The sequence below is a fragment of the Heliangelus exortis genome, chromosome 3 (assembly GCF_036169615.1).
Source record: "Heliangelus exortis chromosome 3, bHelExo1.hap1, whole genome shotgun sequence".
In the NCBI taxonomy this organism is placed as follows: domain Eukaryota; kingdom Metazoa; phylum Chordata; class Aves; order Apodiformes; family Trochilidae; genus Heliangelus; species Heliangelus exortis.
The window spans coordinates 88,887,931-88,904,428 of NC_092424.1; the positions used below are offsets into that span (position 1 = coordinate 88,887,931).

A 16,498-nucleotide genomic window follows, 5' to 3' on the forward strand; every position below is an offset into this window, starting at 1 on the left:
TTAATTTGTTCAATCTCCTATCTACTATTGACAGTTTGAATGTTTGAATTAAAGTATTTTAATACTTACAAGACTCTGTGCTGTAGCACTAATTTTACAGAAGAGTTTGAAGCACAGAATCTTGCTAATTTCAAACCACCTGAGCTATAACTCGGCTAGTACAGCCCCATGAGGCCCTCGGATGAGAAGCATTGGACACAGACCCTGCTGGGAAGAGAAAAAGTGACAGAGAATAGTAATAGGTACAGAGGACACTAGGAAATTAAATTACAAAAGGGAAGAGGAGGTAGAGAACCACCACTGGGAAAAGTAAAACAACAAGAGCAAAAACAGAACTAAAGAGATATATATGATCTTTGTAATAAATATCTAAATATTACCTCAGTAATAAAAACAAAAAAAAATAAGACAAAAGGATAGAAGACAAAAATAATAAAGAAAACAAATCAATATGATTAGAAAAGGTGTACACCAGTATACACCTGAACAAGTTGAAAACAAGGAAAATATGAATCACATTCAACATAATCACACTGGAAGAAGCACCTTCAACTTAATATTTTGAGTCTTTCCATTATTTGAGAAGTATTTAAATTTCCAAACTACTTTGCTGTTCAATGGATTCCTTTTTATATGTTATAAAATAACAACATAACATACAGTAAAAATAGTTTACACACAAACGTGAAGTAAAATTTTCTGTGAGTTATAATCAAAGCATGACTGTTTTTTAATTCTTCATCAGTGTAAAATTGAGGAAAACAAGCCTTACTTACTGCAGGAAGAGGAGAGACAAGAGAAGAAAATAGCACTAGAAACATCATCAAAATCTTTGACATTTATGTATTGTTACCTTTATTAATAAAAGTCTTCCCTTGGTTATCTTCAGCAAAAATTATGCAGGTTTTTGGCACACTGGTCAAGGTAAACCTCAAGTGTAGACATAAATTTATTTTCTATAAATGTTAGCCCTGATTTTCATAATCTTAGCTAACTACACAGAACAGAACACCACTGTTACTGCTGCTTTGCTTTGTGTTGTTGTAAATGCTAAGTCCACCTAAATTATGCTAGCAGCAGGACTGCACAAGTCCATGGCACATTCCATATTTTAATTCTACAAGCATTATAAATTATATGGAAGTAGTTGAATGTTCTAAAATGTCTCCTGTTGTATGCAGATGAGAATATAAAGTTGTAACATTATGCTTCAATGGAAAGAACTGTAACAGCCCAAAGCAGTAACTAACACATGTCCAGGTAAGCCCTAAGACAATTTTCCTATTGACAATTGCAATGCATATGTTCAAGAAAACAAAAAAAAGATGCCCCTTGTTAGAAAAAAAAACTTTTCAAAAGAAATTAGGTCATTATTATATGACTTAAATAAGAAACTTATATAACTTACATATATATATATATATAAATATATAACTTAAATAAGAAAACACCAAATTCCAATAGTTTATGAAAATTCTCCTGTAAGCCTGTAACCTCTTTAACCAAGATTTTACCTGCAAGTAACTTGCACTGACTTCCTAGTGCAGAAAAGAATGACAGTAAGTAGCATATGAAATACTAACTAAACATTTACTCCCATTCTCCATTAAGATCTAAATTGTAAAGAGGAATTTTTCCTGTCTTTAGAACAAAAACATATGAAAATTAATTAGGAACAATAAACCTAATACAGCACATCTCTTGTCAGATAACTGAATCCCCATTATAGGAAAAGATGGAGTCACGTTACAGCGGTGTCATCAATTTATGGCTTCTCATAATTCCAGCACAAATTCCAACAATGAAATAAAAAAAAAAAAGCATCAAACCAAGCACTTTAAATAAAATAAATAAAATAATCTTATTATTTTATTTATTAAGAGATCCTTTAGATTATCTCTGTAATTTATAAATACATAAACTGACTTGCAAATCCTACTAAAGATCCAACTTTTCTCTATCCATAAAACTCCATTATACTGATCCAAAGGAATAAATAACTAAAAGTCTTCAGAAGGATCTAAAATGGGGAAAACTGGTCAAACAAAGAAGTGTGCAAAATAAATATTCTCTAAGTTTTCAATATAATGCCACTATAGTAAATTTGAATTTTATTCAGGAAAGTTACTGCCCTAGTCACAAGACACTGTGCAACTGTTCACATGGACACCTTAGAGGAAGGAAGGCATAAGGAGGTAAGAAAACTGAAAGAAACAACTGTATACCCAATTTTGGGTTGCAATTTGAAGGTTACATTTGAAATTACTTCATATGCAGGAGTAAAAACACGTGTACATTTGGCTTTCATGAGGAGTGTGAAATGGCCAGACAAGACACTACCTAAAGAAAAGAAGTATTTGTAGTCAGAACAATTGGCTTCATTTCAAAGATACAGCAAGGGATCACAATTTCAGTAGAGGCAATGCTGCTTTCAACAGTCCTCAGGAAAACACAAGCTAAAACTAGCAGACTAGGCTAAACAGAATCCACCTGGGGGAAAACACTTTCCCATGGACAATTGTGATGGACAGGAAAAAGAATGTTCCCAGCATCCGTTGTACACTATTACTGGGTCAGTCTTCATCATTTATTAGAAATAATTGATTTGATCAACATGCCCATAAATGAAATTGCTAAAAAGTTTTATTTTATTATTAAATCCAGAAATGTCTCTAGATGATATGGAATTCGAATCCCATTAACTCTGTTATATGTATAATAAACTACCCCAAAAGATGACATCCTGAAAAGCTACATAATTCAAAATAGTTAAGAAACTCCAGTTTAGTATGAATGTTGGTTATTTGGTTCATTAGTATGTGTTTTACTAGAACTGATAATAGGCACCAGACACCCATGCTCATGTTCCTTGCTATCTGTCATGCAGCAATATTGCTGACTACGAGAGGCTCAGTACAAGAAAGACATGGACCCAGTGAAGTGGGTCAAGAAGAGGACCACAAAAAATGATCTGAGGGATGATGGATCACCTCTTCTATGAAGAAAGGCTGACAGTGTTGGGGCTGTTCAGCCAAGAGAAGGCTTCACAGAGACTTTATAGCAGCCTTTCAATAATTAAACAGGGCCTCTAAGAAAGACAGGGAAAGATTTTTTAGCAGTGCTTGTTGACCCAGGATATAGGGTAATGCTTTTAAACTGGAAGGGGGTACATTTTAAACTGGAAGAGGGTAAATAAATCTGTGCTTCTGGAAAAAAATAACTCTTTTCTTCAGGAATGAAATCGAGTCTGTAAGAAACAACACTATCTACCACTTCAGTATTTCCTAGGCCTAGCCCTGCTTCACATAAATAGGTAACAAATGTACCCAAACCTAGTAAAACCTTATTAAAATAGGCACAATTCTAAGCCCAGAAAAAAGCTAAGAGAAAAGCCAATGACCAACTGTTCTGTTACCATACATCATTCTGTATGACATATCAATGGTGGTGTTGCTTTAAGGATGTAAGGAAAGTTCTGTGAGGAGAGTTATGCTTTTTTCTTTTTCAGACAAATTGATGTTGTTGTAGAAATGAACTTTCCTGCATACTGTCTGGAAAAAACAGCCTTTGTATAGGTTTCTTACTTATCTTATTTTATACCTAATTTCAATTATTTACCTAATAATTTACCCAGTAACAAGAGTACTATCATCTTGCACAGCTGCAAGATGGGAGACTATGGAAAAAAGGGCTGTCTACTCAGGAAGAGTTTAGGAATATAGTTAGGTGATACAGAAAGAAAATTAGAAAGACGAAGGTATGATTTGAACTCAGTCTTGCCACTTCCATTAAGGATAAAAAAAAGTCTTTCTACAGATGGATCAACAGCAAAAGGAGGGACAGTGAAAACCTCCATTATTTGTTGTAAGACAGTAAGACAGGTTGTCCTGAGGACAGCTGCTTCTGGGGCTTGTAAAGAGAAATAAGCAGCTGAGTAGCTCCCCTGTAATCCTGAAGGGAATTGACAATTTCAGCATGTGCCTATAAAAGATCATGACTTCTTCAGTCATTAAAAAAATCCTTCTTTAACAAATTTCCTGTTTTACCATATTGCCACACTTTCTTTACCAACAGTAAAACAGGTCTTAAGGACAGCTGCTTCTGAGGCTTCTAAAAAGAAATAAGCAGCTGAGTAGCTCCCCTGTAATCCTGGAGGGAACAGTTAGTGACCTGCTGAGCCACTTGGATCCTCGCAAGGCTATGGGACCAGACGGGATCCACCCCAGGGTGATGAGGGAGCTGGCAGAAGAGCTCACCAAGCCATTTACCAACAGTCCTGGCTCACTGGGGAGGTCCCAAATGATTGGAAGTTGGTGAATGTCACACCAATCCACAAAAAGGGATGAAAGGAGGACCCAGGAAACTACAGGCCTCTCAGCCTGACCTCAGTGCTTGGCAGGGTTATGGAGCAGATCATATAAGTTTGCTCACTTATTTTAATGGACAGCAATCTTAAGAATTGGCTATCATTATTTAGGTATCAATAGTATTATTAACTGCATTGCTGATAGCTTGTAGAAGTATCCAACTAGTGTGCCAAAAAGCCCCCAAAGTCTCTCTATAACTTGCAAAATACTCAGCTGTACCCTGAGTTAATTAAAGAATTTTAAATGAAGTATAGGTTTACTGGGGGAAACACAGGATGCAATGTGAAACAAGAATCTACATCACTGTTTTACCAGAAGGAAATAAAAAAATTTAGAGGAGGAATTTGGTTTAGCTGTGTACATTGTATAATGGTATGCAAATTAAGAGTAATACAATTTTGTTTGGTGCATTACAGACAAAAAAGTATAAGGAGATGGACTACAGAAAAAAAAAAAAAACCAAACCATTAAGGATTTCTTCAGTGTTCTATTGAAGTAGCAAAAAGAAAACTATGTGCAGTTCTTCTTAACTTAGTGGCACAACAATAGAGGAAGGCTCCTAATCTGAGGCAGAAGTAATTTAGGTTTTGTCTTGACAATGGGTAAATTATTCCCAATTAAAGTTTTGATTTATTTAGTATAAGTCAAGACAAAGTTTACATGCCAGGCACATAAGCAGTGCATCAAAAAGGGCAGGAAGGAGTCAGAAATCCCAAATTATTATTTCTACATTGCAAAAAAGGGTTGGTACTAAACTATATTTTAAATTGTAGTCTTAAAAATTGTAAGATTTACCTGTTGAACAAGGCATCTGGAAATTGGGATCATTGCTATCCAAAACAGGCAAACAGAACTGGGCACTTGCAGATCCTAGCATAGGATCCTTACTGCTGAGCATGTTCTTCAGCGAATCCTCTAAGACATTTTGACTTGTACTAAAATCCTCACAGACTTCATTCTCCAGGTTGGATCCTAGAAATAGGGCATCATCTAAGTGTTCAGTAGGAATTAAATGGTTAAATGTATCAACTATATCCATGAAGAATCCTGTGTGTCTTTCAGCCCTATAGAAAGACAAGAAAAATACCATAAGAAAATAAGCTACAAATTGTAAAACACCTAAAGAATTCTTAAGGTATTTTAGACTGTAACATAAAAAATATATATCTGCTTATGGCTTAGTATGGCACACTGTGAATAAAAAAAATTCTCTAACTGATTAACTTTAAAAGAAATCCCATGCTAACTCTACATTAACTCCACTATCAGCATCAGTGTGCTGCCACTTCTATAGTGTTTATAAAAAGGATTAACTAAAACACCTCCTTTCTTAATTTTTTTTAAATCTTAACCAACCCGGGGGGGTGGGGCAACAGAGGGAGAGGGAAATCAAGAATAAGTGAACCTGGCTAACTTTATCTTTAGGTGTAAAATGTAAGATCAGCTTCCACTAAGATCAATGAAGCTGAGAAGGATAAGGACCTTGCCATACTAGGCCCAAAATTAAAAGGACTACACTTCTGTTCATAGACGAATTATCAAGTACTTCATAGAAAGTAAATATTTCAAGCAGTAAGGTCTTATCTCTGTTATTTTTTACCTATCATTACATTAAATAAAGTTAGAGAAATTTTATATGAAAATCTGATTTTGATTAAGTATATGAAAATTCTGGGCCAGAGACCTTTTCAAAACATCTATTTGAATAAGTTAAAACTTAAGGAACTCTGTTCAAGGATGACACCTACATTTTACAAGAAGGATTTCCCTATTTTCTACATCACTTTTTTGCAATATAGCAGAAATACAACTAATGCAGCAGAGTAAAAATGTAGAACTACACAAGAGAATGGAAAAAAAAGTCAGCAAAATGTTACTTCAGAAGTTTATCATTAACAAATACTGAAGAGTGGAGAAAGATAATCATAATAAACCTGGTCACAGAGGCAAGGAAAATGGAGTAGAGTAGGTCCTGCTTGACCAACTTGATCTCATTCTATGACCAAGTGACAAGCGTGGATGAGGGAAAGGCTGTGGATGTTGTCTGCCTGGACTTTTTTAAAGCCTTTGCTATTACCTCCCACAGCATTCTCCAAGAGAAGCTGGTGGCTCATGGCACACACAGGTGTACTCTTCACTAGGTTAAAAACTGGCTGCATGGACAGGCCCAGAGAGTCCTAGTGAATGGAGCTAAATCCAGCTGACAGACAGTCACCAGTGGTGTTCCCCAGAGCTCAGTTTTGGGGCTAGTCTTGCTGAATAGATGAGGGGATTCTGTGCTTCCTCAGTACATTTGCAGACAATACTAAATAGGGAGGGAAGGGGGCTGGAAATGGTGATCTTAGAGGTCTTTTCCAACCATGATTAACCTGGCCTACAGGAAAGTCTGGGAGACCAGTTTTGGCATACACCAAGCCAAGCTTTTGGTGTATGCCAAAATACACCATTCAAGCTTTTGGAAACAGAAAAAGGACTTACATTTGCACACACTCCTTCCTTCATCATCCTCCCCCCACACACTAGACAGGAGGTTGGGTTCTTTTTTTGGTTTGCTTCTTTTTCCATTTGTTAGTTTGGTTTTGGTTTGGGTTTTTGTTTTTTGGGGTTTTTTTCTTTTTGAATAAGCATATTAATAAAAGAGAAGGAGGGAAGGGAAATTTAGAGTTTCTAGTATTTGAATTACTCTCTAGATCCCTATTCCAGCAATCCACTGCTAATAAGTCCAGTACTAACTCATGCTGACTAGAACAGTAAGTATAATTCCTTATACATGTTAATAAGACTCCTGATCATCAAGAGGGAAAATCCTAGCCACACATGTGGAAGACCTTTGCTACAGTTTTAACCCTATTTATGTAATTTATTTTATGTCACAAAAACTACAGGTGAGCAGTATGGGTGAGCAAGAAAAATTTTTGGTTTTATCTTTCTCTCTCTCTCTTTTTTTTTTTTTTTTTAAATCATGGCAGAATTTCTTCCTTCTGCCATAGGGTAGCTCAGAAGACAAGAATGGTCAAGTTTGGCATTTTGACTTTGTTGTGCATGGTGTCTGTATAGTATCTGCATGGTAACCATGACAAAACAATCTAGTACACAAGATCCTTCTGATCAAACAGCAAGCAAGAAGTCAGAAGTCATGGGGTGCATTTACTAAGTAGGTAGCAGTCTTACAGCAAGCAACTATGTTAAAATTTGAAATCTCTCTACACCAAAAATGAACTATTTTTATCAAGCAATGCAGTGCATCTCTGTATACATCATACCAACTAGCACCTACAGTACTCCACACTTTACAGTTTTCAAAGTAATTTCCAAATTTGGCAACAAATGAAGCAGCAAACTCAAGTGAGGAAGAGCTATGCTGCACTGTACAATGTATTTTTATTATGCCATGTAGTAACAATAATCTGATACTATACAAGATAAACTGTGTGAGTGGATGTCACTCAAAGAAAGAGAAAAATTACAGATGCCATAATCCAAGACTTTAAAACACTTTTCTGCAATGACAGGGTTTTTTCATATTAGCATCACACAAGCACAAAAGGACAGGATAAAATGATGATGAATCCATACATTAAAAAGTCACAATGACACTGTAATAGAGTATCCATAAATTATTGTAACAAACCTTTTGCACCCAATATTAAGTGGCAGGGGCTTTGAACATGTGTACAATGTATCTCAAGTTTTTTCTGGACAGGAGGAGAACCTATGTAATTATTACTCAAATATTGCTGTGACCAAAATAGGGCTGACCTCTACGTTAAAAATGTATCACTGTTGACAGATTTTAACCTCTATCTCCATTAATGTGCGCTTTTTTTTTTTTTTTTTTTTTTTTTTTTTTTTTTTTTGTAGGGGGGAGGTTGGGTTTTTTGTGTTTTTTTGCAAGACCACCACGCAGCCATTTAGAACAAGCAGCAGATTGCTAGAAACAGTTGCTACAAAAACAACAAAAATTCTTCCCTTACACAATGCCTGAAGCACATGAATTGTGAATGTTTATTTTGCACTGGAAACATTTCGAACACCAGGAAAAAGATCCAGAGGCATAGGTAAAAATACAGTTAAGTTTTTCATGGTCACTTATTTCCAAAAATAACTGACTGATGGGTGGAGGAATGTATTGTTCCCCTGGAACACAGCTGTGTCCTCCCCTTGAACCCTAAAAGCAAGTAGCTTGACATCACCCTCAGCAAAATTGCACATACCACGTGTACTCCCACTGCACTATAATTCACAAGTGTTTTCCTACAGGGTAGTTAATCAGAAACACCAGAATATGCAAAGTCTAATGTATGGAGAACCAGTGAAGAGTGTTCATGAACAAGGCAAAGAAGCAAATGACTGTGGTGGAAACCCCAACCATTATCAGTCTGGACAGCTATGAAACTTATCCCATCCTCTGGTTCCTGAAGCATCAAAGCAAAGCACAGCAAGATACAGGAATGTGGCTGCAATGAGATCTTACTATTAAGAAAAGTTAAGGGTCTAGATAGCATTCTCCTCAACTCCTTAAATGAAGTACACTGCACTTCTGAGACTGACTTGTTTCAGTCAGCCTGCTACTGCAACAATAGGTACTCACAGAGGTCACCCACCAACTAAAATATTTCATTATGACATGATCCATTATTAAAACCAACCCAGTTAAAGAGAAAAAGCATGTCTTCACAACTCACACCAGTGTGCTTACTGCCCTGCTTCATATCGTCCCAAATCTCATCATATAGGGGAACCTTCAAGAACTAAATTAACAGACAAAACTTTTTTTGACGGGACAAGCGATTTGATTTATGAGGATATGAATTTCTATATAGCCATAAAAATGTATTCAGAAATGTTGAAGAGAAGAAAATTTCAGTGTCCTTTCTCTAAAAAAACATACAGTAGGTTCATAGAATATTGCTAGCTGAGCCTTAGCCTTTCAGCAGAATCAGATTTGATCTCATTCACTCATCTTCCATCAAACAGGACACTGTCAAAGACCTGCGTGACAGTAACAAGTACTCAACAGATTTATTTGAAACACCAGCATTTCTGTAAAGGAGGGCCAGGTACACTGACAAAGCTATACGCTAGAAACATCAACCCATAAGGATCCATATGTTACCTTATTTAAATTCCTTACTTATTACTTTAATCTCTCATTTAAGATCAAAATTCCACTGGCACCAAAACCAATGCCTTGAGACAGTCAAAGAACAAGAAATGTAAATCTGATCATTTAATTCATTCTTAACCAGCTCTTCTGTACTAGTTTTTTTTCCAACCGCCCTAAAGTCTTCAGACACAAACTGACCCATATCTTATCACCCTGCTACTGAAATATCAATAGTCTGAGACATCAAATAATAACCACATACCAAAATCCACCTATAACATGAAGGTATATGCTGTTCCCCTCACTGACACAGCAGATCCCTTACTACTTCCTAACAAAGTGTTTGAAAGAAGGGCTGACAGCTCAAGATATTTTCTTAATATATTAAACCTTCACTACCCAGAAGAATTACATTCACCAGCCAGAACTGTACCTCATTTCAGTGAGCAGGAAACAGAAGTAAATTTCAAGCAAAAGCTTTAATTAGAGGACAATAAAATGCAGCAAAAAGTAAAAAAGGATAACCTTTTCTTAATCGTATGAGATTTATCACTGAAAACCAGCTTACCAGTTTTCTTTAAAACAGAGTAACCTCTCCTCAAAATAACACATTCCTCAACCCCATTTTACAGCTACAAAAGACACAAAGTACTTTTACTGCAGTAAAAGTTGTGTTCCATTACAAACATGTCTTTACATTATGAAATCTTTCAAATGTATTTTGTTAGGAAAATTGCTTTCCTTTGCTGGATTGTCTCATCAGTGAATACTCTTGAATCCCACAAAAGGTAAGCATAATCAATGATCATACATAATTTTATTCATTTCTCTATCTATCTAAATTTGTAAGTTTACTACCAAGAGACATTTCGCTGAAAAGAAAAAGACGAGAACAGTTTATTTTTGCACCAATACTGCTGTGCTCTTCCACTATTTTCCACCTTCAAGTTCCTCAAAAATTATTTCAAGTATTCTCAGCTTGAAGAAAGTATAATTGTAAAGCTGTGTAACAGGTTAACTGCCTATCTGTCAGTCACCCAAGACAGAAAAAAATAATTTGTAATATCTTTTGAATTTGTCAGCATGTCAGCAATAATCTGGAAACACACATTAGAATCTGGGCGAGGAATTTTTTGGTTTGGTTTTTGGTTGTAAGTTTGGGTTTGGTTTGGTTTGGTTTTGGGTTGTTTGTTTCCTGAAACAGAAGATCAATGGATAAGCCTTATTAAGTTTCCTACAGAAATACACTATCCATCATGCAGCTACACAGATACCACTCAGGCAAATTTCACAATCTGTCTTTATTTTTCAATTTTTGCTTCTATATAGTGAACATTCATAAACCAATTAAGTAGCCTTTGCTATTGCTTCTTCATACCTTACAAAAATATTCCATTCCCAATAAAAAAGTAAGTTTCTAACATAATATGCCAGGCCTTTATGGTAAAACAATTTATTATTCTGTACAAATTCATGTCTGCTTAGTATTTTTAAGACTTTGATTCAACAATATTTAAGTTGATCAGGGAAAACTGAGTTGTCGGCCTTTTTTTTTAAATGCAAACTTCAATTAAAATAACAGCTAAAAACATATCATACGGCATATATCATCTCAGTTCTTTGTACAACATGAGTAGAACTTCTGATGCAGAGCTAAGCCTCCTAAAAGGAATTCACAGAAGAAGGGCAGATAATATTTACAGAGTTTTTAGAGCTTGTTTAGAGGTTTTCTCTGAAACACCTTGTCACTGCATTGAACTACTTCAGTTAACTAAACTGAATCAGATCTAGCAAATACACTTGTATTGTACTTCTGTGCCACAAAGATCTGCAAATGTAAAATGGACATAAAAACTGAATAACTGATTAACAAGCAATGACAACTGAAAAAAAGCCTAGGTGTTCAGAACTACACATATATATATATGTATACATTGTATATATGTATATGTACATATATATATGTATAGTTTTTAAAGTTAACTACAGAAACTGAGCGCAGAAGCTACTTGGTAAAGCAAAAAGAAAGCTGAGTACCAGTTTAATTGTGGGTGATGCAATAACTGCAAAGACCCAGGTTAAATTATTCCAAGAAATAGAAAATCCAGTTTTTCCAAATCTCCCTTATAATGAATGTGTCTCAAACCTTTAACAGATTAATTTTTTAAGTAAAACAAACCACTAATTAGTGGTGTCAAAGTAATTCCATATATTTATCATCCTTAAACTCAGTCCCACAGTATTTTCACTGCTTAGCAACAGCAGCATCCATTTTTATTAAAGCAACTGCTTAGAAAATAGATAATATTTGAACAGCCACATAAAAGACAACACAACTAACATTTGTATGGCACAGCTGCTGTCAACCCATGCTCCTGTCTCCTCTTCCCCACTTTTACACTTCATTCCAAAGGCAAGTACTCAGCCTAGGCTTGCACAGAATGCTCTTCTTCCAACTCCTCACCTAATGGCTGTACGAGGTCTCCATTCTGCAACCTATATATTAAGCACATTCACAACCACATGAGCAATGGCTCTTCTAAAGAATTATATATACACTATTTGGGTTCCAGTAGAAGCTTGGACACGTTGCCTTAAAAAAAGTATCTCATCCAAGAACAGAATCTGGAGATGCCACCGGGCCACTGAATCCCCTGGGTGCCACTACGTTTTCTCCTAAACTTCCTACAGTGGGTACTATACACAAGAGTTAAACACAGAAATTGTTGATGATGCTAAGTTTGAGAGACGGGAGGAGGAGCCCGGAACAGGTCAGACCAATAGCAGGAAGAACAGCAGGGACTAAATTGGTGTTTGTTCCTCACGTTTGTATGGGGCAAGAAGGCATCAGCGGCTCAAGAAGTGAGGAGGTACAAGCACTGCCAAGAAGGGCCAAGACCTCATAGACGCGGGGCCGGGAAGGCCATGCGGAAAAGCCGGCAGCAGCACGGCTCCAGGCAGGGAGCCTGCGGCAAGGCCCAGCACGGACGCCCAGGGAGGGCGGGGACGGGAGAGGCCGCCGCAGGCATAGAGGCCGGGGCAAGAGCGCCATGTCAGGCAGTAGGACGAGGACCCCGGGACGCAGCCGGGCCGGGGCCGAAGGAGCGCAGCCTCCGCAGGGCCGGCGCCGCGGGGCCGCGCCCGGGAGGAGTAGAGCAGAGCAGCCAGGGCTTGGCCGGGGAGCGCCCCCCAGGCAGGCAGCCAGACCAAGGGCTGCCCTCTGCACAAGGGACACGAAGACGATGCCTCCTCCGCTCCTGGTCCGTGTCGGCGCGTAGCGGCGGAAGCGGGCCGCGTCCCGCCCGGGCCGACCCGCCGCCAGGCCAGGCCGAGCCAGGCCAAGCCGCGGCCCCGCCGCCACCGCAGAAGGCCCAGCCTGGCCCTGCCCGGCCGCCCGCCGCGCCCCCGGCGAAGGCAGGGCCGAGGCTGCGCGACGCGGTGGGCCCCTTCCCCCCCCGCCCCGCACCCTTCCCCCTTTACCTGCCCAGCCCGCGGCGCGGCCCGGCGGCGGTAACTCACCCTGCTCCGCCGCCCAGCGCTGCCCCGGAGCCGCGGAAGGGAGGACGCGGCGGCCGCGTCGAAAGGAGAGAGGGCGGCGCGCGCAGCCTGTGGGTGCGGGGGTGCGTGCGGGCTCCCCCGGCCCAAGTTATCCCGGCCCGGTCCGGCCCGGCTCGGCCTGGGTCAGCTCGGCTCGCGGTGCCGGCCGCGTGCCCGCTGCCCCGTAGGCGCGCCCCCGCGGCGTCAGGCGAGCAGCGCGGCGCCGGGCCCTGCTGCTCACGTGACGGAGCTGTTCCCCGGGGCGGGCGGTGCGCGGGCACGATGCTGCGCAGGCGCCGGGCAGGGCCGGGCCGGGCGGGGGGCTGAAGGGAGCGAGACCCCAGGGTGGGCCTGACCGAGCTGTGCCGGGCCTGACCGTGGGGCGGAGGGAGGGGTGAGAGGTGATCCAAATGTGTTGTGCCGCCTGAGGCTTCTTCCCGGCGAGGCCTGCCGCTTCGTGACCGAATTGCGCTTAAGGCCCCCTGCCGCTTTGGGGCCCGCGAAGGCCCTGTCACCGGAGCCGGCCTCCGGGGCTCACCCGGGGCGCTCACCCGGGCACCTTCACAATTATTGGTGGCCGAATCAACGAAAAGTGCCTGGAGGTGGCCCCGAGTCCGCAGCTGCGCGGGCCGCGTCGGACACCTGCCAGGCCTCGGCCTGCGGTGGGTGGAAGGTGGCCGGGGGCAGGACCTGCACTGCGGGTTTTTCCCTGACCCCCGTGGGCCAAGAGACAGCAGATCGCAGCTCCAGTGCAGTGTGGCCTTCCCAGCACCGCTCCGACGTGTGCGGATAGAATTCCGTTGTCTTTGTCTGCACAGAGCAGCTGCCACCGTCCTTGGTGTAGTCCCTGTTACACAACGTGCTCCCTGACAATATTTGTGTGCTCCGGTGGCCGTAGGCAGATTCCTTCAGCTCTCGATGTGCCGGTTCATCAGTTTAATGCAGGTTGGACAGGAACAGTGTCCAGAGCCTGTCAGCCCCGAGGAGACATGTTTCACACTGCCTCTCAGCACACGCATTTTCTCCTTGGCCTTTCTCCAGTAGCACCTTCTCTCTGTGTGCTACAGGTACCCATATTCACACAAATCCTCACTGAAGGGACTTTTGTGATGTCAGTTTCTCAGGACACGAGAACTTGGAGTAGTTTAGTCTCTGTCATGTTATCTAAGAAAAAGGCTCTCTGATTTGCGTGATAACATTAGTTAAATGCAGCACACGGTTATGCTGCTTTAGCCTGATGGCTAATGTGAATTGCAGGGTTGGGGGGTTGTTGCCTATACCAAGCTTTAAACTGAATACACAGAAAAAAAAAAACAAAAAAAAAAAAACAAAAAAACAAAAAAACAAAAAAAACCTTATTCTAAAAAACAAATTTAGAATAATCTTCTGAATGTCTGCATATTAACACTGTCTTTCCATACTCTATATAATATGTAAAGAAATTCAAACATTTCATTATATCAGGGGAAAAGAATTACAAAAAGATGAGGGAGCTATAATGGATTGGGTTTATTTCAGATTCCTTTTTGCAGTCCGCTTTGAGTCTGTTGAGATCCATGTTCTCTAAGGCTTCCTGTGGTACTGTGAAGTCTGAAATACATTAAATACTTCTTTTGCTACCACCAATCAGAAACCTTTAAACTGTAGGCATGGTAACAGTGTGACATTTTCAGCTGTTACACAGCATAGTTGCAACAACATAGTAACACCTCTGAAGCAGAGCATAGTTTTTAACCCAGTTGAATTTTTTTCTCCCTGTCCTTTTTAATTCAGGTTAATGAAAATCACTGCAAGCGTTTTTTTCAGTTTTCTTCCTGCGCTTTCCCAATTTGGGACATTCTCTCTCATTTTCAAGCAAACATCATTAAAAAATTATTTTGTTCTTATGATGGCACAGACCTGAGCTACTGGGCTATTTATATCATTTTCTTCAAATGCTTTTTATGCACAGTCTTTCAACAGGGCACTAAGCCTCTGCTATATTGTCAACATTATACTAAGAAATTAAATTACTGTTTGAAGTGAAATGCAGTTAAACACATTTGAATTGCATAAGTTTTTCAGCCTTCTAGCCCTTTGATCTCATTACTTTTGGCACAAGCATCAGGAAAAGCACTACTTGTCATCTAGTTGCTGATCATTACCCTATTCAGTTCCTTTTTTCTGCAAAAGTTGCAGAACTCCAGTGGCCCATCTGAGTTTGGTAGGGTTTGTATACTTCTCTTTTGCCATGACCCACGCTGAGCCAGTCCCTTTATACTCACAACTGCCTGTCACATCCATAGTGTGCCTGCCTCCCTGTAGCACCTATGTTGTGGTTTAATTAAAAAAAAAAAAAAAAAAAAAAAAAAAAAAGCCACAATGGACAATTTAATAGGTATTACAGGGATCTTTGTATATAAATGACAGATCAGCTATACACAATTACAACTGCACTGTCTGCTATCTTTGCTGGCAATGTTTTTATCATGTTGTCATTTTACTCATGAGCTACTTGGTAATAGTCCAGATCTTGCAAGTTGTTTCCATTGGAAAGCAACCTGTTTATTTTCAGGAAATAGTCTACTATAGCCCTGAACACAATAGAAAGCAGCAGAATGCAGATTCTTTGCTTACAGTTTTAAGTCTTTTTTCAGACACAACTCTTTCCAAGAGGCTCCTGAATTATTTTCTTTACAGTCTTTCCCTGCCCTTCAATGTTTTTTTCTAAACTACATTTTTGAAAATATGCTGTAGGTACTCAGATATCATACTGGCCTTAAACATGGCTTGCTTTTCAGTCTAAATCACTAGGTCTCCAGTTGCTATAGAAAATAGTTAGATTGCTCCATACACTTAATTGGATAAAGAAATTATTGTGGCAGGCTAACAGGTTTTCTCCCATGCTACAGGGTAGGATTTGCTACTGTCAAAAGCTGAGATACATTATAGTAGTTGGCCAATAACTACTCAAGCAAAGTTTTTTTGTTTTTTGTTTTTTGTGGTTTTTTTTGTCTGGGTATGTCTGAATTTTTTCAAGATACTTGATCTAAATTATTTTAAAGCCCATGTGTTGCACTGATTTTGGAAATTACATAACCTCTTAGAATGTCATCCAAAGCAGAATTAGACATAATTTAAGTATATATACTACAGTAGCAGCATTTTATCTGCTGACTTTACAGATAAAGTAAGCTTACAGAGCAAGCTTACTTTTTCCTGCTCCCTGTTTTCTGAAAACTCATAAATACTTCATTTGCATATCTTAATAATCAGATAACTGCCTTTCATGCCACATTTACCATTATTTTTCTCAGGGTAAACAGCAGACCGGTTGTTCACAAGAACCAATTTTGGCCAATATCTATAGTTCGGGAAGCTCCATAGTTAGCTCATTTGGAGCCTGTTAGATGTAAATTACTATGAACTAGTATTCTTAGCAAAATTTAAAACTGTTAGTTCTTCAGATCTACTTCTTATTGTAATAAGAATTGTTTTACTTTTTCAA

General features: G+C 39.5%; 2 protein-coding genes across 8 annotated transcripts in view; one reads left to right on the forward strand and one right to left on the reverse strand.

Moving 5' to 3' along the window:
* The window catches only part of PHF3 (PHD finger protein 3), a 44,849-nt gene extending 31,586 nt beyond the window's left edge, over positions 1-13,263 (reverse strand). Inside the window, exons 1-2 of one of the 7 annotated variants that reach the window (XM_071741626.1) lie at positions 12,994-13,263; positions 5,163-5,431 (exon numbers count right to left, since the gene is read on the reverse strand). In XM_071741626.1, the coding sequence (XP_071597727.1) occupies positions 5,163-5,406 (244 nt within the window). In that variant the 5' untranslated portion in view covers positions 5,407-5,431; positions 12,994-13,263. Of the gene's footprint in view, positions 1-69; positions 208-5,162; positions 5,432-12,993 lie in introns of those variants that run through there. The other 6 variants (XM_071741629.1, XM_071741628.1, XM_071741634.1 and 3 more) reach the window with 6 other exon arrangements.
* Positions 12,400-13,881, forward strand: LOC139795462 (proline-rich protein 2-like). The gene is made up of 2 exons (XM_071742456.1): positions 12,400-13,311; positions 13,441-13,881. The coding sequence occupies exons 1-2, from the start codon at positions 12,400-12,402 to the stop codon at positions 13,879-13,881; spliced, it is 1,353 nt and encodes a 450-aa protein (XP_071598557.1).
* Positions 13,882-16,498: the final 2,617 nt, after the last annotated feature.

Bases quoted from the DNA above. Each gene is read 5' to 3' on its own strand.
- LOC139795462 (XM_071742456.1), top strand. From the start codon at position 12,400: ATGCGGAAAAGCCGGCAGCAGCACGGCTCCAGGCAGGGAGCCTGCGGC. The intron at 13,312-13,440 runs GCAGGGCCGGGC...GTGCCGCCTGAG, and splicing joins CGATGCTGCGCAGGCGCCGG to GCTTCTTCCCGGCGAGGCCT.